Raw genomic sequence first — 23,589 nt, 5'->3', positions numbered from 1 at the left:
TCCAATGAATTGTATTTTCCACAAACATTTGCACATTTTATATGAATTGTGGCAATGTCGAACCGATTACAAACTGAATTAATTCCCGAGTTGGTTCTTAACACATTTTGGCCATCCCTTTTCTCTCAGATCAGACGTTCCTCGGTCTAACACTGTAACGACACCTGCTACTTTGCTTAGCAAGCGCATGCCAATAATCTGAGCTAATTGGAATGTACGCTGCTCTGGAAAACAGATAGACGACGCAGCAGGTGCAACAGCACAAAGAAGTCTCAGAAACCCACAAGACATGGACTGGGAGCAGGCTTGCCCGAAGGAAGTAGTTTCCACCCATCTCTGTTCAAGCTTAAACTTCGTAGACAAGAGACCACTGAAACCCGCCAATAGCTGTAACTTAACAGCCATGTCAATACATGCGTTTCATTGCTTGGCTGTGGAAACTAACACATGTGCCCTTGAAAAGTTACTGCACACTCAGGGTGAGCCCAATATGGTGATTCATGAATGTAGAAATTAATTCCAGACAGGCATAATTGCGCCTGGGAAAACTGCCCTTGATTTTTTATTTATTTTATAGTTTTACTTTTCGGCCTGATTTAGCTGTGGGTATGTGGCAGGGCAAGTTTTCAAGTTTTTGACCATATTTCAGACACCATGTTTTGGTGAGGTGACGGCGAGTTTTCTTGATGATGAAATAGACCTTTATATAAATGCATACGAAGATGTGCAAGCTTATAATGTGTTTATTCTCTTGCCAAAACCATTTGACGGCACTAAACAATTTCAGTTTACCTTAACGTTTAGGCTAGGCTATATCTTAGTCCTTTAATAATTGGAAATGTGATCTTTTTTTTTATTCCTTTGATGCAAATTTGTGTGTGTGTGTCAATCTAAACAATGATGAATGTAGGTTGAAAGCCAAAAGCAATGTAGGGCAAAACTCAGTTTTTTTATTAAAACCCGACAGTGGTGGAACGTGTTTCTCCTCTATGTTGTAGGCTTAAGTGGGCCTTACCTCAAAGTTTAAAATGTGTATCAGGGTTTTTTCTGGGTCAAAAAATTATTCAGTGGTGGCGGATGAACACAGTCATTCACATACCCACAGTGCCCTACTCATGTGAACTGTGAGCCCAGTACTGACAATAAATCCAAAATAAATGCAAAGATACATTTGAATATAAACTTATACTATAAATTTGTGAAAAAAAAAAGAAAAAAAAATCACTGATTTGAAGGGTTAGAATGAAACTGAACAACAAAGTAACGTGACATAAAAAAAAGTGACATGTATATTATTTAGCATTTACTCTCCAAGACTTAATTCACAGATCGTTTTACATACAGTATGAGATTGTTTTGTTCCGTCCATTGTTATCACTGTCAATTAGATTAAATTGCGCATTTAAATGAGGTTGTCAATTCAGAAACTTTGCAATGTGCCGTTAGCAGCATGACAAATATATATTACATGCAGAAAGCGAGCAAAGATTGCTGCCCTTATAATCACAGGAGCCGTCAATCCTCCATAAACTTCCGTTATAGTCAATGAAGCTGCTTTACTGTGCATTCTCTTATTGACTTTGTTGGTTATAATGAAAGGATTTGCGAACACGAAGAACTCGCACTGTACAAAAACTCTGCCGTTTTTAACGATGTTGAGCAGATTCGGACTAACTTAAATCAGATTGTGTTCACACACTCAATTGGTGAAAAAGCTCAATTAAATCACAAACATTAATTTTGGAAAAAATATTTTCATTGCAGGAAAAACCCTGGATATATCTTCTACATAGTAATGCCGACAGTTACACATACATTTGTGATATCCACCTGTTTTAAAGTCAGTCGACATGAGCTTTTAGCCTGTTGTCCAAATGTAAAAGGCAGAGTGTGGACGGTTCATTTCCAAGAAAGACATTCCTTCTGGTATTTTTGTCTTGAAAAATGTAAGTGTCATCACAAAGAAAATTACAGGGAGACATTGAGATTTATTGGACATTTTAAGAAAGTCAATAGAGACCCTCATTCTGGCTGTTACCTTACCCTGGAGAGATGGGGAAACAATAGAGAGAGACAGAGAGACTCCCAGCAGAAAAATGGGGACAGATCCATCTAAACTAGCAGTTGCTGCAAGGCCCACAAACATGCTTTCATTGACCTCAGACAGGTTTAATTGAAGCGTACATTGCAGGTGAAGTCCAGATGCTTGACAAATTCTGCTTCATTCAACCTTTTCTGTAATGTTATTGCAGGTGCTGAAACACTTGGGTTGGATCCTTAAAAAGCGTTTGCCTTGCGGAAATAGAGCTGATAGTGTGGTGAGTATAAATGCATATTGGTGCTAAGATGGCTTTTTTTCTCCTTAAGGAAAATGGAAAAACTTTTTTAGCTGCACTCTTGTTTTTTTAAAAGGAGACGGAAAAAGTTACAGGTGTTTCAGAGACTGTTTTTGAGCAGGAGAATTCAGAACAGACTGTTCTAGGTTTTATTTGCACCTTGTAATGCAAAGCCTTTTGACATTTCATGACAGCTTCCTCGACAATGATCATCTTGGGTAGATTCATAGTGCTCGCAGGAACGCAGTTTAGTGAGAATCCTGGCTCTGTGTGAATGTAGAATCCAAATCAAAGCATTATACTAGCAAATGGATTGACAGTCAAACTAGACTTCAGATTTAACAAACACAAACACTATTGTTCACTACTGTTCAAGAGTTTTTTTTTTTGCAATCTTTGATTAAATCGAAAGTTGAAAAGATTAACTAATTTTCTGATTTGTTTGAGTTCTGCGTTGAAGTCATTAAATCGCTGTTTTTGCTAGAAATTATAACCGATACCAGTTGGCTTCTATCATGATTCATTGACTGATACACCACAGATCCAGAAAGCCAAGTTTCCCACTGATAACTACAGCATGCTAGTAGCGTTTATGTGAAGGCAACTATTGTCTTATGCGCAAGGCTGTCAGCAGAGCATAAACTTAGATGATGGCTTGGATTTAATTTATAAATTAAACAATCTGCTTTTTATAATGGGCCGAAGGTGACAAATGTTATCCCGAGTTGCCTTTGTCAGTCACTGTTGCGATTTGAGAACTAACAAAAGCTTCTTATCGTAATCACTAATGCTAATGCACTCAAATCAGAACAATGAATGAGTCTGTGTGTACTGGCACTCTGGCTATAGTAAGTGATTTTGGCAGGTGGTGATATGATGTAACCCTTCGGAACTGCTCCAGCCAGATCATGTTCCAGCAGACCTTTAGGCAGTGCCTGTCCCACATTCACCAGAAACGGCCCATTCCAAGATTGTACATGTGTAAAAACACACACCAACAGCAGAATCTGGTCAAAGGGGAGATTCCTCTATAGTTCCTCTATCAGTGTAGATAACAACCCAGGTCTCCACAGACCTTGGATATGTTACTCATTAGTCATCTCTGCTGTCTGAGTTGCGGTATAGAGTTCCTGGAAACACTGTCAGTGCACTCGGTTCACATGCAGATGAATAACTCGTGCATCTGACCAGGGGTGGTTAAACCAATCTGGTATTGATTATTGGCTTTCTCTGAGCTCCAGTGTTGATGACAGTCATTTTTTTTAGCTCGGTCAGTTATCACTCTCTATCCACTGTGGTTTGTTGTCACATACTGGTTTTCTGCATCTCTATAGTTAACCATGTGATTCTCAAACCAAAGAAAAACAACAACAAAAACCCACATCCAGCTCATAAAAGGATCAGTATCAAAGGGAATGTGTGTGAGTTTTAAAAAAAATATACATTGATTACACTGTACAATAAGGTTTTATTTGTTATTATTAGTTAACATAATTTAGTTAACATTAACCAAAATTTAAAAATGCTTTAGACATATTTTCACTGTTAGTTCATGTATCTGTTAATAATATTTAATGGATGTGAGCTAACATGAGCTATGAACAGTTATTTTAATAAACATTAACAAAGATAAACAAATACTGTAACAAATATATATTGTTCATTGTTAGTTAATGCATGAACTAATGTTAACTAATGAACCTTATTGCAAAGTGTTAAAGAAAGGTTTCTTCAGATACAAATCAGCATATTAGAATGATTTCTGAAGGATCATGTGACACTGAAGACTGGAGCAATGGCTTCAAAAAAATCAGCTTTGCCATCACAGAAAAATAATCCATTTTTAAATTAGGCCTATATTAAAATGATAATTAAACTATAAAACTATAATTGACAGCATATGCCCAAAAAAAAATATTTCTTTAAAGCAACATTTTATTTTCATAAAAAAGAAGTAATACGACTAATAAAATAAGAACAAATAAATACAATACAAGAGAGATATGAAATAAACTCGACTAAGTTTTTCAGATGGGTGTATATTATATTCAGGCAAGAAATACTACATAAATTAAAGTGATCAAATGTAAAATAACACTGGATTGTAACACTTTATTGTAAAAATTAAATACAGATTAATGCTTACAATTAGTTACAAAAGTTATTCAGTCAAGAGCAGAATGCGATCTTCTTTGTCTTTTGTTCTTTGAATAACATAACAGACAGCAGCAGGAATATTACACTGCTGTCACTTTAAGAGTTTATGCACGGATCCAATACTCTGTTACACATCGCGTGTTATGTTTCTAAACTAATTGGGTTCCAAAACTGACTGTATTTAACTGAATACTCGGCAAGACGGGCATTTTGACATCCTTTTGCGTGTATTTGACCATTTAAGTGCAGCAAGACACTCATTTAGGTGCTTGCAACTCACAAGCTGTCTGAGACTGAGACTTGTGCGATCCATTTATATAGATCAGTTGTGAATAATAAAAAATGATGTGCAATACAAGCACTATTTACCCGGAGCGAATGAGACGTGTGAGTGAGAGGAGACGGGTGTGTGTCAGAGAGCGAGAACGCACAGCTGACGCTATTGCCTGTGCCGCTAGCAACAAAATGTACCGGCTCGGAATCAGAAAGACTAGCCGGTTTCCGGTTTGGCCGATCATGTGGAAAATCGGCCGATTCCAGTCCCTGGCCGGTCGATCGGTGCATCTCTAATATGTTTTTACTGTGTGTTGATCAAATAAACATAGCCTTGGTGAGCATAAGAGAGTTTGTTGAGAAACAAGAGAAAAAAAAATCTTACAGACCCGGACTTTTGAATATTACTGTAATGCATAAAGAAAATGAAGATTCTTCCTTGTATTTAAAATGTATTTATATCCGAATTAAGCACATTTTCTGGACAGGTTTTGTGAGATGCTCCCTTGGGGTTCTGCATTGCATTCCTCTTTTCACTTAGCTCATAACTCATTTGTCCTTTAACGCGCACATTAATGCCTCACCTTTGGTCCAACATGGTGTTGAATTTAGTGACTCATAATAAATGCTGTGTAGGCTTTATCCGGCTTACTCATAGTTTACCTCAGTATCTGCAGGCAACCAGGCCATGTTTAGTGTCACTCGTTAACCGAGGCAAATGAGTGGATTAAACATCCTCAGCACGTGTGTGTCTGCTTCAGCACATGAAATTAGCCTCCTGGATCATTCAGTTACAGAACATTGTTTTACACACAGATTCAAAAACAACATGCTGATGACTTCCTACTTTCAGTGACAGTAGATTTACAATAATTGATAGTCACAGCGTGTGTACGTCTAGGTATGCTAATAAGCAACAGAATTATAGATGATTATTATTATAGATAATTATTCTCTTTTATTTTTTTAAGTTGAATCAATTCTAGAAAGGACCTGGTATCATTTGTAACCCATTTCCTTTTAAATGCTTTCTTTTTTTCTATAAACATAAATCACATTGTTGTCTTTTTAAATGACAAGCTAAACGGAGTTCTCAGAGGAGACGAAAAAACATTACGCAAACCCCATGGTCCTCCAGCAATCCAGGCAGTTTAGGTCTTGTCCTTATATTACCCATTCTTGTTGCCCTCTGTCAAGTCCTGGTTTGGAGCAGCACGTCGCCTCCCTTCCGAGCGACTCCCACCTGTGCGCCAAAGATAAAATCATTGATATGATAGTCAACATTTCATTATAAAAATGCTGTGAACGTCCGCCTCAGACTGAAAAGTGACAGCAATGTCACAACATGTGCTGATAACCTTCTCTGAAATGTCCTTTCACTCAAACTTTACTGTTTTAAAAAGTTGCCATGTGGTCATGCTTTAGATTTAACAGTGTCTGTCTATGAATCAAATTGTCTGATTTTTTAGACATTTAATGAAACATTTGTATACTAAAATGGAAGAGTTAAAAGTACCATTTTGTTCTGATTAACCAAGCGCTCAATAAAAAAAATAAAAAAATAACAACCCCTACAATTGAATAAAATAACCCGTCATATTTAATGGTATTAGATGACCAGTGTGTTCTCGTTTTGAACGGTTTGAAACAGTGAATCATTTTGCCAAGCAGTTAGTTCAAATGATTCAAATTTTCAAAAAGTTTAGTTTCTCCCAACACTATTGAAAACGAAACCAGTTTTGATGGTTGAAATATGACTCTTGACAGTTGTCAATCAGATCTTGCCTTGTTTTTTGTTTTTTTGTAAACAAGAATGATCGTTCACCCACTTAAACAGTGTTGGAAATGCAGGCAGTCTTTTGTCCTTTCAGAGAAGTTGCAGAATGACTTTGATCCAGCTTTATTGGAAATGAAACAAGAAAGTTTAATGATCCCACAGTGCCAGTGGTTATTCGCTTTACAGGAGGTGGACTGGAAGTTAAAATACATTCTCCTTTCCCAGTTTAATGTGCAGAGATGACTATATGCAAGCCATCCGTAGGCTGAAGAGTGTAAACAGTTGTAACTGTAACTGAAGGATCCACAACGGCAGATCAATGTCATTTGCAGGACAGCGGTTAAAAGATCCTTAAAAGAATGCAGTACGAGGCCTGGGGCAGATGTGTACTTGTTTGACCACAGCAAGTGGGATCCATTGACCTGCTTCTAGGACACTTCACACAAAAGAGGAAGAGATCCATTTATGGTGTGTCATATTTCCCCCACCCCGCCATGTTCAGACAGACACTGATGGATCCAGATCTCAAAGTAGGTCAGGTGAGGTGACGCGTTAATCTCCCTGGTCCAAGTTGATTTGATTTCCCGCCCTTCGGAGAGTTGGTTGCATCACAAGCAGTTTAGGCCAGCATCTGTCTTAATGTCTTGTGACAGCATTCACTAGCGTGTGGCAACGGTCATTGTTCCTGCCGGATTGATTGGGTTGCTTTGCCTTTGAACTCGACCTGATTGTTCAATGCTGACGGAGGGACGTGAGCCATATGCTGATTTCTCCAAAAGCGTCTGGTGAAAATGGTGTTGACATAATTGCCTTGAAAAGAGGAAGAAAAATGGCACACTTGTGTGGATGTGGGGTGGCGGCACGTCTGCTTCAGAGCTCTTCTGTTACCGTAGCTTGTTTTACAAACAGCCGAGCGCTTCACATTTTAGGGGAAGACCGTAGTCGATAGCGTAGATGGCATTTTGACAATAACAAGGCTAGAAAAATAGTATAAAACATTAAAAGGTTATATTGTGTACCTAGGTGTGCATTTGAATTTAAAATTGATTCATTAACTCATTCTGAAAATTGCTCTGTAAATGTGAAGCAATGTCTGCCCTACAGTACTTGGTTACATGTTTAATATTTAAATGAATGTTCATCTATAATATTTATATTAGTGTTTAACTATTTTACAATAATTGTAATAATTTTATTATTTTTTGTGTATTTTATTTTTGTCGTGAAAATTACATTAAATGTGAAACTATGTTTACCTTATTGACATACAATACGTTAATGGTACATAACATTTAATAAATATAATAACCAATACCATTAATTCTCAATATCAATTTTGGCAACCAGTATGCTATAATATTTATGTTTTTAATTATTACATATAAACATTAATAATAATAATGTATATGCAAGTTAAAAGTGTTAATATTTTAGCATATTGGTTGCTAAAATATTGAGATGGTTAAATATGAATATTTTTGGTATCAAATGCTGACATTTTAGAATTATTTTTCAGATCCAATGTTTGATATCGCAGCATTGGCTCAAGAATTAACAGTAGTTTGGGGAATGACTAGGCCTATCTCTTGGTCCTTCTAATATGCTGTGATTGTGACTGAATTTTAATGATTTACATTCCACTCCACCAAGCTCTTTATCGCTCTGTAATATTGCTGGAAACAAACTGGTCAAACATGTCACTTTTGAGACCGATTTTGGGATATTTTCCTTTGTGCTAAATTGGTGGAAGATGAACACTGACCATCGGACGCAAATTCCACAAGACAGTCTTTGCAGTCAGTGTTACACAAGAACACAAGCTCTCCAGGCTTCTCATTGTTCCCTGAGGCCCTAAGAGGTTTGAGAGGATCAAGTTCACTGTTGTCAAGGGAGTTGTGTGAAAAGCCCAACGTACCACTGCCACACACACACACACCGAAAGGTGTAATCGGCCTCTTCTGTAGTTTACAGTGTGTAGATTTTCAGTGCTAAAACACTTTCTCCTCCTGGTTGAATGAGACGACTGTAAGTAAGCCATCTGCATGTTGACTAACAGAAGAGTGTAAAGACTGCGGCTCTGTGCTGCTTTCAAAATATTGCTGTGTGCATCATTAGCCTGACATGTTAAAGTCGTCATGAAACCAACATTGTACCCTATGTACTGGACTGCCCTCAACTAAAGATTTTTCTAGTCGACTAGTTGTCGTTCATTTAAGCGATTATTCGACTAATCGAGCATTTAAATGAATAAGCCATAAATCATAATAATGAGCCTTTAATTGCCTATATAAAATTCATAGCCTAATCAGCATTCAATCCCACGCATAAAATTTGCCACGGCGCACCGGGAAACATAATGATTATGAGTGTCGTGGAAAAAACCCAGAAGGAGACGGTTTCAACCTTTTAATAAATTATTGGTAATGTTTTCTGTGTTTTCGGCTGCAGATATTAAGTCAACATCTCCGCAGTAGTATGTAATCATATGGATTACATAATCTGAGAATATTTATTTAACTTTTTTTTTTATGTGTTCATCAAAAGCAGACATTTCAAACCCTTTAGTTTGCATTACTCTAATCTGTATGACCAAAAATGACGGAGTATTTTAAGTTAAATGCAGTTTAGCATTTCCGCTCTCCACACAAACACAGATATGCGCCTAATAATAGCGCACATTTATCAAGGTTAGCATTAGAGCGAGCGGACTTGTAAAGTTGCTACTACTCGCATGTTTAAAGTGACAAGCCATATTTGAGGTCGATGAATGATAGGCGAATGTTTGGATTTCCTGCCGTTAATGATCTGTCCATTACAGCCTGCGTGATCTCGCCACTTCCTGTGGAGGTTTTTCTCTGCGTCTAACTGACTAATACAATCTTCTCTTCTAAGAAGCCTCTTCTAGTCGACAACAGTTAGTTAGTACTATACAAGCCCTACTATTTACTTGTTCACCACAAGACTAGTAATGTGCGCTAACCATTTAATCCATGCAAGTTAATACGCCGGACATTTTTTTGTTGTGGTAATCTTGAATTAAAATCTGAAAATTTGCTTCTGCTCTGGAAGGGGGTTCCTTCTCTGATGACATCAGTTTGATGGCTTGGGTTTATATTCTTAATCGTCAGTCTGCTATGAGCGAGGGATGGAGAGGAGGTGCGCAGAAATAAAACTCCTCCATCTATTGTTCTATCATCTATGTTTCACTTGGAAATACGTCACAACACTGAAGTAAAGTCAGTTGCAACTTCAGGTTCACGGGGACTTCATGGATTTGTTAATATTTGTGAATTTATAATTTCATCTTGACAAATAATTTAAAAACTTTTTTTGTAAATTAGATGGTTGCGCACAATATTTTTTACTACGTTAACTACGTTTTTTAACTAACATGTTTCAGAGTTGTCAAATATATGTATTTTAAAATATTATTGTTAATAATAATGTTTCGATTTAATTAAATGACTTAATATTTTAGCATAATGGTTGCTAAATCTATTAATGAATAAATCATCTTGAAAATGTATATTTAAAAACTTTTAGAAAGTAATAAAGATGTTTAGAAAATATTTTTTACTTGGCTACTCTACATTTTTAGAATAATAGATTTTTGACATTTCCATTTCCATTCATTAAATAACTTTTTTAAGATTCTGAATAAAAAAAATAACTTATACTGTGTACTTTTTATTTTCTTTGTTATAGACTCTCTTATTTGCCACTTCTGGAGCAGCAGGACAATGACTTGATAACCGTTGTCGATAAGCAAATTCCCCTGTGTGTGGCCTTCTTTGACATTATTGCTATAAAGTGGCCTGTTATCAGTCTGTAAAGCGATAGCCGTCTGTTACACCTTTCACCCAAACCAGTTAAATAGTGTTTCCTCTCAGACTTCCCCCTCAGCCTTGAATAACACAGTACAAACTCCCTCACCCTGAGTGCTGACGCTCCACTGTTACGCAACACACACCGCCTTTGATTATACAATGAAGATTACTCTACACACTAAGCATTCTCCAGCACACCAAAATGCCGTCCAAGGCAGAGGACATATCATGATATTTGCATTCCTGAGGGCTTTACGAGGCGCAGATGGCGGTATATCTCATGGAGAGGTCCCTGTTTGCCGTGACCCGTTTCAATAAAAGCTCTGTCTGTGTCACGTCTATGAGGGAATTTCCCCACCTGTGGTTTCTTTACTTGAACTAATGCTGCGGACTGTAAATGCCTGAGTTCAAATGCCTGATTTATTGAAAGGTAGCGGTCCTCCTCGGTATCGACGCGGCTGCTCGATTATATAGATGAGCACTCTGCACTGTTGCAGGGATTTAATTTGGCTATGCTGCGAGATAAAAAGTATCGATTCGGTGGCACCGATTGGCCTGATTTGATTGGATGCTGCAGTATCTCTGTTATCTGATTGGCTTTGACACACTGGCTTTTGATGATGCTCCTATTTGCATACATTTGCATCATTTATGAGAGGAACGCAAGGCAGGCGACTCTGAGAAGTTCAGCCAGCTAATTGAGCGTTCATCAGTAGGCTAAATGTCTCCAAAACAAGCTGTAGTCGGTTAAGAAGAGAACAGGTAGGTGTTACATCACATGACGGCACCGTCTAGAAATAGAACAAAACCTCATTGCTCAAAAATGATCACAAGCAAAAACCCTGAGGAGACGAAAACCATCCCTCTCGAAAACAAACCACATCCTATAACTGCAAACGGAGAGAGACGGGGAAACACTTTCCACTTCACTTCTCTGTATAAATGAGGATGTGATATGGAATGGCGGACACAGAGGTCGTGAGGAAATGGGTCACTTTTCAGAATTAGCTTGTGGTTACGCAGCGTTTCGGTGTGACACTGAACAGTGATGCTCTTTTCTGGAGGAAGTCCAATGCTGAGCGGACATTTTGAAATTGAGGCTTAATGTAGAGCGTATTATTTGAATAAATCATCCAGAATTGTAAAGTGAACAATTTAACTGTGCAAGGACCAACATTTTCAGTGTCAAATCTAGGTCAGGTTTAATTTCAAGTAAATGTTTTTGTGCTACAAAATTAAACACACCTGTAAGTGTAAACTGACATCTTGACAGCTCTGTAATTCCAGTCACAATGAATCCAAGTGTCAAACTCAAGTAAACAAAGGTATTTTGTAGTAGCCCTCATGTAAACATTTTCAGTGGCAGATGTTTTTACTGCTCTGCAGGTTTGGTGCAGCAGCGCCCCCACAGTGTAATGGCTACTTTAGGTACTACGACTTGTTATTCAGTCATGCAGGACTGTGAAGCCCTTGGTAACCTCTGGCAGCATAGTACACACTCAGGTTCCTGCTGACAAAGGGATCTTTTACCCCCTTATTTCACTGTAAAAGAGGGTTTTTTATATACACTCTTGAGCGGAAGGCAGAAAGCCTGGCATTATTCATACCTCTTCTGTTGTCATTTTTAGTGTCATCCTGTGAGATGGCTTTCTGATGTTGTTTTTGTCCTTTCTCTCTCAGGCTTGTGTCCTGTGTGCTGACCTCATGGTGTAAGCAGGTGTGAAGATGAGTATTAGCAGCGATGAGGTCAACTTCCTGGTGTATAGATACCTGCAGGAGTCAGGTAAGTGCTGCTTAAACGAAACATCCCACAATTGTATCCAAACAAACTCATACAGCTCTTGCCATCGTGACAGTTAATAACCAGGAGGCTGTTAATAGATCCAAAAAGGACCAAAATGTCACAAAGTATAATCGAAACAGTCCCCATCTTTTAAACCCACATGACGGCTCCTTTATGGCATTAATTGCATAAAATATCTACTTGTGTATTAAGTGAAAAAACAATAACAACATTCATATATTTTTCATATACTGGTGAACTATTCCTTTTACTCTTTATTGCAGATCACAGCATATCTGTCCTAACTTTTGAGTTTTGGGACACAAGCTGTTATCCGCATTGATTACAGTAGAACACTAGGACTGTTCACAGTCAGGGCGTTGTTTAAGGGAGTGCACATGATACCCTCCGCTGGAGAGAAAGTTGATCCAGCAAGCGTCACACTGAAGTGTTTATCATTCCCTCTGGCAGGGTTTTCCCACTCGGCCTTCACATTCGGCATTGAGAGCCACATCAGTCAGTCTAACATCAACGGAGCCCTAGTGCCCCCTGCTGCCCTGATATCCATCATCCAGAAGGGCCTGCAGTACGTGGAGGCTGAAGTCAGCATCAATGAGGTAATACACAGCTTCAATTACAGATCAAGCTTTTTTGTTTAACAACCACATTTGCATATTTAATATTTACATTTATTATGCAGATTAGTGAATATTACAAAACATGCCCAGATACATTTGTTATATATAGGGAAACACTTCAAAAAGGCCCACACACTAGGGCTGGGCCAAACATTAAAAAAATAAAATAATATATGATATCGATATTTGTCACAATACTCACTTACCATTAATGTGAAAGGAAATGCTTTCTACATATTTGTTAGAACTTGAGAATGAATGTAAACTTGTTTATGTTTATTTGTATTCTGTGTTTTATAATTTAATACAAATGTTTATAAATGTTAATTTAATCTCGCTTTCAAAAATGTAATCAAATGAAAATGACAACGATTAATTTCCAACAAACATTGCATTTTATTTTGCTGATATAATTCTGTCATAACTTTTGACAATTTGTCGTGAAGATCTTTGCACTGACTTGCTTTCGTCACATTTATTTCTGCTGTGTGATATGCTGTTAGATTAATCCATATCGAGTAAAACAGTCCAGAGCTTATCTTTATCGCCATACATTTTATAGTGATATCTATATATATATATATATATATATATATATAGCTACAGCATAATGCTGTAATATTGTCCCAGTGGTTCTAAAAAAAGGTTTAATTTTTATAATGTCAAATTTCTTATTTTATTTGTTTAATTTTGGGTTGAAATCCACGCTGCAGATGTTTTTGTGAGGTTCACCCAGATAATGATATTGGTTGATGCACACAGTCCCTTTAAGGTGAAATGAGTGCATGGCTGACATGTTGACTTCTGCCTGCAGGACGGCACACTGTTTGATGGGCGGCCAATTGAATCTCTGTCATTGATTGACGCGGTGATGCCCGATGTGGTACAGACGCGGCAGCAGGCGTACCGAGACAAACTGGCCCAGCAACAGGCCGCCGCAGCGCCCTCTGCAACCAGCACCAACATGCAGGGTAACCCCAAAAACGGAGAGAACACCGCAAACGGAGAGGAGAACGGTGCTCACGCCTTACCGAGTGAGTCACCGAATGATTCTGGAACACAGTATATCATTGTTCTTAATGATTGTTTTTTGAAAATGTTACATAATAGTGCAAATTTTCTAGCTTTCAGTAAACTGTGGCTGTAAATCAAAGCTCCTCTTAATGATAGACGTCATGTGATATCATGTGCAGATAACCATGCAGACATGATGGAGGTGGACGTGGATGTGGAGATCCCTCAGAATAAAGCCATGGTCCTGAGAGGTCACGAGTCGGAGGTCTTCATCTGCGCGTGGAACCCCGTCAGTGACCTGCTCGCCTCTGGGTCAGTTATAGTCTCTTTCCATCACTGAATCCATTCATCCATTCATCCTCACGGAGTACACAACAAGGAACGCACTGATCCAATACCTGGATTGGTAACGGCACTAATGCTGACCTTTTTAAATGGATCAGTATCTGTCAATACTCTGTCATAGCATTACCCTGCACTTTTAAAGCTCCAGAAAGGCTATAAAAGTATCCAAAAGTTTACTTTGGCACTCTACTAACATAAATTGTCATTTTGTAGTTGCAGTTCATATTTTAAATACCAATCCATTCCAAACAGTGTGGAATAGATTATATAAACATCAAGATTAGAAACTGTCAACAGATCGGTCGAGTATTGATACTGGGAAAGAACGAGTGTGATTGGTGCATCTGTAGATGAAAGGGAAGTGCAAGAGTTATTTAATACTCTGGCTCTCCACAGGTCTGGAGACTCGACGGCACGCATCTGGAATCTGAGTGAGAACAGCAGTAGTAGCTCTACACAGCTCGTCCTGAGGCACTGCATACGGGAAGGAGGCCAAGATGTGCCCAGCAACAAAGACGTCACATCGTTAGACTGGAACGTGAGTTCAGCTCTGACAACACTCTCTCTGTTCTGTGTATATTGAAAGACTAACGTTTCCACCTTGTGTTTTTCAGAGTGAAGGTACACTATTAGCTACAGGCTCCTATGATGGCTTTGCAAGAATATGGACTAAAGATGGTAAGCAAAGTTATTTACCTTCTGTATCAACATTTCTCTCTCAGTCTATTCAGCAGTCTGATAAATACAGAGTTCTGTCATGAAACTCTAGGTGGCGCAGGCTGATAGGTCCTTAACACAATCTGCTTGCAATCACATCCTTCCCTATAGGGCTCAGCTGATTGGTTCCTTCTGTTTCAGTAGCTAATAAGCTTGCTGCTCAACCTTCAAATACTTGATCTGCATTTGCTGTAGCAGTTGCAGTGCGCTTTCAGAAAGCCTCCACCTTCCCCAGCTCCACCTGTATAGATATGCTAAGTGTAATTCATGTACGCTATATTGTACAGCAGCAGCAGCAGCATGTCTTTCTTGCCCACAGCAGAGTGTTGTGTATGTATTGGCAGTAGAAAGTCTCGTACTATCTCTGCAGCAGCATCAGCGTAGCAGATCTATTCCGCCAAGACCAAATATATCAACATTGTCATATCCATTATAATGCCAAACACTCTGAGAGTTGTCATGACAGTACTGTGTTCATTCACAGGTAATCTGGCCAGTACCCTGGGGCAACATAAAGGTCCAATTTTCGCATTAAAATGGAACAAAAAAGGAAACTTTATCCTCAGCGCCGGTGTTGATAAGGTACGAGAAGGAAACTACAGTCTGTGAAGTGTAGTAAGAAAGCACTCAGAACAATAGCAACATGCTACAAACTACTGCAATACCGCATAGCAACACCCTGACACCTAAAACGAAAATCTGGAACAGGGTTTCCCAAACTGGGGTTACTAAAATATTTGATGAAATATTTTGTTTACCTGCATGTCTTGTGATGATAAACCAAAACCAGAGAACCACGAACATGCAAAATTATTGAAATATTAACTTAATCTTGGGGGGTTATTTCAAGTAAACATAATAGGGGTTCGACTGACCAAAAAGTTTGGGAATCCCTGACCTAGGACACTAGCATTGTAGTTCTGTAGATCCAATACCCACATTTTTTTTTTCAGAAAATGTAAGTATCTAGTGAATAATTAACCTAGTTAATAGTTTATATCAGTCTACCCTGTCACAGATGAGTTAATATTTCCTTCTTTTCTTCAGACAACAATCATTTGGGATGCTCACACAGGGGAAGCCAAACAGCAGTTCCCGTTTCATTCAGGTTCACAGAGATTCCACTTTATTCTTCATAATATTATACTAATATTGTGTAAAATGTTCTTATGTTGTGTGGCCTTTTGTCCCTCTCACTTCAGCACCCGCTCTGGACGTAGACTGGCAGAGTAACAACACATTTGCCTCCTGTAGCACAGACATGTGCATCCATGTGTGCAAACTGGGCCAGGACCGACCCATTAAGACATTCCAAGGACACACAGTAAGAACTGTCTGCTCATCCCGCTGTTTCCTACACTTTCAGTCTGCCACAGGGATGAATATCAAACTGTTTTTCTCTGTCTCCAGAATGAAGTTAATGCAATCAAATGGGATCCGACTGGCAACCTACTGGCGTCGTGTTCTGATGATATGACTCTCAAGGTAAAAGTCCTTACCACACTGGCTACACTATATAGGAATTCAGAATCATATTTTCATATTGAGGAACCAAGATGACTGCAAGTACATGGTGCACATTTCATAAGGTGTTTTGAAAATGCAAATGCTGTCTTTGTGAATCTAAATCATTGCTTCTTCCAATGTCCTAGATCTGGAGTATGAAACAGGACACTTGTGTTCATGATTTGCAAGCTCACAGCAAAGAAATCTACACTATAAAATGGAGCCCCACAGGTCCAGGAACCAACAACCCCAATGCCAATCTAATGCTGGCCAGGTAGAGTCACCATCCGCTACTCCATGGAATTTTCCCGCAATCCATCCACTGTTATACATCTTCTGAATCTCTAGATAAAAAAAAAAACAAGTAAAGCAGAAACAAGCGATAGTTCTTTGTAATATTGCATTCCCAGATATTCTCAGGGTCTGGATCCATGAAAGTTTTGTGAAAATGATCAAAAACGCTTTTGCTGACCTTAGTGCATTTGTGAATACCAATGTAAGTGCACTTAAAAGGGGACTATCGAACCAGAAAAGGGCGAGCCATACTTAGACCACCTCCTCAAATGAACTAGACACAAAAACACACCCTTAAGTGTTAATATTAATGCATGTTCTCCATTGCGACTAGTTAAGACTGGTATATATTGGCCAATTTATCAGATTTACTATATGCTAAGCTATTTTCTTGATACATCAACAATACATTTCTGCGCTTCTGAATGTTCTATAAAATGTTTCCTAAAAATAAATTACATTTAAAATAATAGTTTGGAGGTATTTGCCCTTTTTTTTTCTCTTTTTTTCGTTGCATCCCCAATAAAAATGTGTGCTGTTAAATAAAGCCATAAATAACCTGAACACAAACTGATTGTGTTATTCTCTGACATCTGCAGTGCTTCCTTTGACTCCACTGTTCGGCTTTGGGACGTAGATCGAGGCATCTGCATCCACACACTAACCAAACACCAGGAGCCCGTGTACAGCGTGGCCTTCAGCCCTGACGGACGCCATCTAGCCAGCGGCTCTTTCGACAAGTGTGTCCACATCTGGAACACACAGGTAAGACTGGACCTTTTCTGATCCAGCAGAAGCAAACACTGCAGCATGATCAGAACTCTTACAAACGTGTCATTTCCACAGACTGGTGCTTTAGTCCATAGCTACAGAGGGACAGGGGGCATTTTTGAAGTTTGCTGGAATGCAGCAGGAGACAAAGTAGGAGCAAGTGCGTCGGACGGCTCTGTAAGTGCAAGCTTCCTCTGTGCTGCAAGCAAAGGTTATGGATATGTGCTAATGCCTATATTGATGTCATATTTTTTGTTTTCATTGTAGGTTTGTGTATTAGATCTGCGGAAATAGCGCTGCTTGCTGGAAGCCATGGACCGACTATGAATGTGTACATAGCCAAAATGACTGTCCCTGACCCTCAAACTGCTACAGTCCCTAGTGAACCATGGCCAGCCACTACAGACAAACAAACACAAGCACCCTGACGCCACGGGCCGAGCGCAGAGGATGTGATTCCAACCAGAGACATTCAAATGACTTTTGTAAGGTGGGAAAAAAACAAACAATATAGCCGAGGAAGAAGAAAGACAAGAGGACTGGTGTATGTACCAAATTTGGAAGATATTTTACTATTTGTTCTTCAAAACCAATCTCATCAAAATAAACGAACGAAAGGATTTTAATCTTTGTTGGTAGTTTCCGTTTCAGTATGCAGACATATCAAGCGTTTTATTTTCCTTCCCCCTCTCTTTCTTTCACACATTTGATTTGACGTCACAGCTGCATGATTCCAGGACTCACGTTTTCCTCCGTTTGACAAGTACAGTTATTTAGTCTTTTGGAACTGGATGTTTTGTGATTTCAACAGTGTGGGGACATGAAAAAAAAAAATCTATTTTCAATCTTTTTCTTGTTCTTCGGTTTAAGTTTTTATGCTATGGTGTAATTGTTATTCCCCCTCGTACCCCGTTCCCCCCCAAATGAGGTACATTAACCACAAAACATAAAAAAGAAAAGAAAACAGGCACGCATATCTTCAGGAAGTACATTCGTTCACTCATACTATATTTAGTTCCCCTTAAAATCAACACCAACAATTCTGTTCCTCAGGTCGGGACGTTTGAGCAGCCGAGGACCGTTCGACATGCATGCAGATTAAACACAAAAGACTTGCTTTAGGTTTGCAGTATTTCGAATTAAACTCATCAGCTTATTTTTAAACGTTTTAATAACTGGATTATTTACTTTGTCTCGCAACTCCAGGCAGTTAAAAATACATTACATTAAACTAAACATTGAGCATGTTTTTTTATTGGAGAACTCAAAACTTAAAGCAAGTCTGATGCTCAGAACATTGAATGACATTATTTAAATGCTTTTGAAAGTAAAATGACATTTTGGTATTTTCTGCTCTACCATGTGAGATGCTGATGTTCATTTACAGTAATTGCATGCATGAGGACAGTCTATACTAATGTGCTTTTGGTTTTTCTCAGTGTTTAGACGTTAAACTTCCATTGAGAGGAAAAAGTAGTCAGACCCAAAGAGTGCAAAAGTCTGTCTCTGTCCCATGATAGCTCTGAATCTCTTTTTCCTCCCTCAGAAAGATATTTTAGGACATCACATGATGTTTAACCTTGAATTTTAAACAAGGGCGTGGTATTTGGTCTGTATAAAACTGATAAAAAACACATCAGAACACTATTTATTACAGCCTACGACAACAGAAGGGTGTTTGCTCTTCTCTGTAATCGCCCCAGCGTCTGCCTGCCCACAGCAACCTTCAGTTCCCCAGTGTCATTTCTAATCATTATTCTTACTGCGTCTGTGTCTCCTGGACTTTTTGTACTCTTTTAAAACTTTTGTAATTCATATTTCTTTGTAGCTATAAAAAGAGTAAAGAAATAAGCAAAAAAGAGAAAAAAAAGAAACCCCAACAAACTACTGGAGGTCGGTTTGAGGGTGTACAGCTTAGACCTCAGTTTTGCTCACTCTGAGGCCCATGTGTTCTCAGATGTCCCCACACCTGACCTTTGTTTCCCCAGTCAAACGTTTTTGGTTGCAAAAATTCCCCCTTGCATTGCATTGATCTGTTGTCATTTGAATCAGATCTGAAGTCCAAAATAAAGTATATTTTGATATTACGCCTGTGTTTTTTTCTCCTGATTTGTCTATTTAACTTGAAGTGATGCTGTAAATAAACCTTCAGAGTTCCCAAATGGATACAGTTACTTAAGAGCAGTTCAGACAAACGAGAAAATCCATTATGCACCCTCATGTTATGTTAATTCAGTAATGCTTGCTTCACTTCTTAACAAGGACATTAATTAGGCATATAAGATATTGCTATCGCTTTTCCACTGTAATATGCCGAAGAAAAGCTGCTTAAACTTGAGTTTGGGGTCAGTGAGATTTTTTTTTTTTTACATGTCTTTGAAAGTCTCGTGCTCACCAAGGCTGCATTTTTATTTGATAAAAAATGTGTAATATTGTGAAATGCTACAATTACTACTTTCTATTATAATGTATCCTAAAATATCATTTATTCCTGTGATGGCAAAGCTGATTTGTCAGCATCATTACTTCAGTGTCACATGATCCTTCAGAAATCATGCTTAATACTACTATCAGTGTATATGATAAAAATAGAATAGAAATATAACTAATTATAAAGTTCAAATGAACAGTATTATATTAAATAAAAACCTTTTAGAATATTCTAAAATGTCTTTACTGACACTTGATGAATTGAATGAAAATAATTCTACTGAGCCCAAACTTTTGTGTGTGTGTATATATATATATATATAATATTAATATTATCTAGTTATATTAATTAGATAATATTAGCAATATGATAATTCCTTGTTTTGGTTGAACTATTCCCATAAGAAGCCATAGTTTAATAATAGTCATGCTTTATCATTAGATGCAAGTAATTTTGCCAAGAAAGTATATTTAACCATTTATTACATTATATCAATAAAAACTATTTTAAAAACAGAAAACTGTGTATAAATAAACTAAAGCGGGGTGACTTATACATGCATAAACATCTCATACCCCTTGAATCAAATCACTATTTTATTCTGCGGTTTATTCCTCGTCAAAACTCTCCAGCCTTGCTCGTTAAATCACAAATGATATACTGACAGACTACAATAATAGCCCATGATTCCCTTAAATATCTGTTAATAGTAGCAGCTTTTCTGGGAACGTTGCTATGGTTTGATCGTGCGACTGCGGACTTAATCACCGTGCATTGTTGACTAAATCAAAAAATGCTTTCATAATTCACTGAGAGTACATGCAATTTACTGGATTAAAATGAAGTGTGTGTGTGTGTGTGTGTGGGGGGGTATGAAATATATTTTTAGCATGCGTGAATGAGGGGCCATTTTGCCTGAAGAACAACTATAAATCTTTTGCGCGAGACGTCATCATGACAGCAGTATTGTAAATGACCGCCTGAGGCTTGTTCTGTGATCAGTGTGTGCTATTGATGCACTGCCATCCACAGTAGTGAAAACATTAGCGGTGTTTGGTGTGAGGTAATAACTGTCCATTCCTGAGGGATCTCAGCTGTTGTCCCACCTGATATCCAGTCTCTCTCAGCTCTCTCATCCAAGAGAAGAATTGGTGTGGAGGATGAGCGACACGTTCTCAGTGATCTCTATGATGGTCTGGAAGATGTCGTAAGCCACAGCGAACAGGAAGTAGACGGGCAGCAGCCAGAGGAGCCTGAAGAGTCTCTCGCTGGCCTTCAGAGGAACCGCCAGATGCCTGTAAACATGAAGAAGCGGTGAAACAGGAGAACAGATGCACATGCAGATGCACAGATGCTCAAACGTACTCACTTGAAGCGCTCAGATCTGGAGGACCTCAGCATGAGGAAGATGAACAAACCCACCTCTGTGTTTAAGGAGAACGAAACCACCTTGTCAAGCATCACAACAAATCCCTGTGCAACAGAAAATGGGATGGGAAAGTTACTTAATCAGGATTAGATTAGAGTCCATGGCTTGTAGAAGGTTGAAGTCAGTGTTCAACTTTTTGTTTTGGAGAACACTTTATTTTAAGGTGACAGTTACACATTACTACATGTACTTACTATAGTAATAACAGCAAATTATGCTTAATTATAAGTAACTACCCCTAAACCAAACCCCAATTGTAACTCTGTACTTACTCAAAAGAACAATGTGCTTACTATAATGTAACTACGTCACCTGAAAAAGTGTAACCTTATTTTTTTTTGTAATGAAAATCAGTGTTATATCATTTATCTACTATTAAAGTTGGTTACACTTTATTTTAAGGTGACGTAGTTATTATTGTACTCAAATAAGTACAGAGTAATATGAATTAACCATGTACTTACTATAGTGACGGTTAGGGTTTAAGGGTTAGTTACTGCTAATGATGCATAATTTACTGTTACTACCATAGAAAGTATGTGTATATAAGTACAAATAGTCATACTTTAAAGTTGTGTAAATATTTTTTCGAAAACTTTTTTTCCCCCTCACTTCAATTTTATTTAATTTGTTTTTAAAACTTTTTTTATGTTGTTTTTTATTAATAAGTTAATTTTACTTGATTTTAATACTTCAATACTTTACTTATTTAAGCTAGTTTCTAGTTAAGTAGAGTTAGGGGTAAAGATGGAAATACAGCTGAAATAAAGTACAGTATAAATATAAATTGATTTTTTTTTAAATACTAAAAATATAAACAAATTTAAATAAAAATAAGATACATATATATATATATAAATAAAAATGACAAAATCACACTAATTACAAGCACCACTACATTTTAAATGAAAAACTAATCTAATTAAAAATATTAATAAATACTATAATAGTATATAAATGATACTAAAATAATACTGCTAACTGAGGCCAGTTGCATAAACAGCTGCTGAGTTAAGACTGTGTGTTAAGAACTAGTCTGACCAATTAGTAAGGGTGAATCAGTTCTACTTTTCCGATTCAAATAAAACCAATTTATGTTTATATGTAATTGACTTTACAAAGTTGTAACCAGCCTTGAAAAAAAATAAAAAATTAGATGACTAACTAGCCTAAGCAGTTTATGCTACCGGACACTGATTTATATTTTAACATATTACTACCATATTATTTTAATACTGTATTTTCGTTAGATCCATATTAAAAATTTTCACAAAATAATAATTGACAAAATATCACCTGTTGAGGACCGACAACTTTTATCAATGCAAAGATCAACGCGTTCTTCTTTCCCTGTAATCATTAGGGTTTACTGCTTGATACATTTTGTTACATTTATTCAGCACACATCCTTCCTCTGTCTAACAAGATGTATTGCAGTTTGAAACCAGTTGTGTAGCAAATTAAACATTTGAACCTAATACACATGGATCATAATCACATATTATTAGTATAAACTCCAAGCATCAGCTTCACATGAGTACCGACCTTCGGATCACAAGCTGAAACGACAAAAATGAGGCCGAAAGCCAGAAAAGACATGAAACTGCTGAAGAACCTGGAAGAGAGGAAAGCAGAGAGGTTGTTGAGTCTGGGAGTTATTGCGATTTATCAAAGCCAGTGTTTTTAATGCACCGAAAGCCTTTTTTATTAGCAGAGTAAAGGGGGTATGCTGGCTGTGTGAGCGGTGACGGGCTGTAAAAGCTTAAAGAAATGGTGTGTGAAATGATCTGCCAGGGCTGAGTCCAGAGTTTACCGTCTGCAGTGCTGTAAGCTCTGGGCTAATGTCCTCCGCTGTGAGCTATGGGGCAATAGCCTCGCGCTGATTCTCGCCATCCATTCCGCATTCTCCGCCCAGCGTGAGCCGACGAGACCATCGACTGAAACAGAAGGTGACGTTAGGTCATGAAATTAGCACTGTGGGAACAAGGAGACAATCATCAAATACCTTATTAGGTTTTTATTGGTTTCCCTTTAGCAGATAACATTTGGCCGCAGACCTGCCAGGGAAATGTGTAATATTTTCTGTTTCTGACCAAATGTCCTCTAATATACATACATACACAGACACACAATACGTATATTAGAGGACATTTATTCAATAATATAAATGTATTTTATGTTGTAATGTTTCATAATATTACTTTTTTTTTTGGTGACAAAATGCAGCATTGACTTCTAAATTTGTATTATTTGTTTATAATGTATATTTTTTTATTAATATATATTCATAT

The 23,589-nt window shown here is 37.8% G+C and overlaps 2 protein-coding genes across 9 annotated transcripts in view; one reads left to right on the top strand and one right to left on the bottom strand.

Annotated features, from left to right (window-relative positions):
* tbl1xr1a (TBL1X/Y related 1a) overlaps positions 1–19,545 on the top strand; it is a gene marked incomplete at its 5' end in the record, with an annotated part of 199,152 nt that extends 179,607 nt beyond the window's left edge. For 2 of the 5 annotated variants that reach the window (XM_079597257.1, XM_079597256.1), the window contains 15 exons: positions 2,253–2,318; positions 12,051–12,153; positions 12,625–12,770; positions 13,606–13,825; positions 13,985–14,117; positions 14,547–14,688; positions 14,765–14,828; positions 15,352–15,449; positions 15,915–15,975; positions 16,070–16,191; positions 16,278–16,352; positions 16,520–16,647; positions 17,267–17,432; positions 17,514–17,615; positions 17,706–19,541. In XM_079597257.1, the coding sequence (XP_079453383.1) occupies positions 12,096–12,153; positions 12,625–12,770; positions 13,606–13,825; positions 13,985–14,117; positions 14,547–14,688; positions 14,765–14,828; positions 15,352–15,449; positions 15,915–15,975; positions 16,070–16,191; positions 16,278–16,352; positions 16,520–16,647; positions 17,267–17,432; positions 17,514–17,615; positions 17,706–17,732 (1,542 nt within the window). In that variant the 3' untranslated portion in view covers positions 17,733–19,541. Of the gene's footprint in view, positions 1–2,252; positions 2,319–12,050; positions 12,154–12,624; positions 12,771–13,605; positions 13,826–13,984; positions 14,118–14,546; positions 14,689–14,764; positions 14,829–15,351; positions 15,450–15,914; positions 15,976–16,069; positions 16,192–16,277; positions 16,353–16,519; positions 16,648–17,266; positions 17,433–17,513; positions 17,616–17,705 lie in introns of those variants that run through there. The other 3 variants (XM_079597259.1, XM_079597258.1, XM_079597260.1) reach the window with 3 other exon arrangements.
* The window catches only part of LOC306990424 (uncharacterized protein), a 142,070-nt gene continuing 120,853 nt past the window's right edge, over positions 2,373–23,589 (bottom strand). Inside the window, exons 15-19 of one of the 4 annotated variants that reach the window (XM_079597245.1) lie at positions 23,112–23,235; positions 22,844–22,913; positions 21,239–21,342; positions 20,976–21,164; positions 2,373–6,009 (exon numbers count right to left, since the gene is read on the bottom strand). In XM_079597245.1, the coding sequence (XP_079453371.1) occupies positions 21,002–21,164; positions 21,239–21,342; positions 22,844–22,913; positions 23,112–23,235 (461 nt within the window). In that variant the 3' untranslated portion in view covers positions 2,373–6,009; positions 20,976–21,001. Of the gene's footprint in view, positions 6,010–15,927; positions 16,718–20,215; positions 21,165–21,238; positions 21,343–22,843; positions 22,914–23,111; positions 23,236–23,589 lie in introns of those variants that run through there. The other 3 variants (XM_079597244.1, XM_079597246.1, XR_013795869.1) reach the window with 3 other exon arrangements.

This window comes from Phoxinus phoxinus, assembly GCF_949152265.1.
Source record: "Phoxinus phoxinus genome assembly, chromosome: 22".
NCBI classification, from domain to species: domain Eukaryota; kingdom Metazoa; phylum Chordata; class Actinopteri; order Cypriniformes; family Leuciscidae; genus Phoxinus; species Phoxinus phoxinus.
Note: the sequence above shows the minus strand (reverse complement) of the source record. Positions and strands in the feature narration are given on the sequence as shown.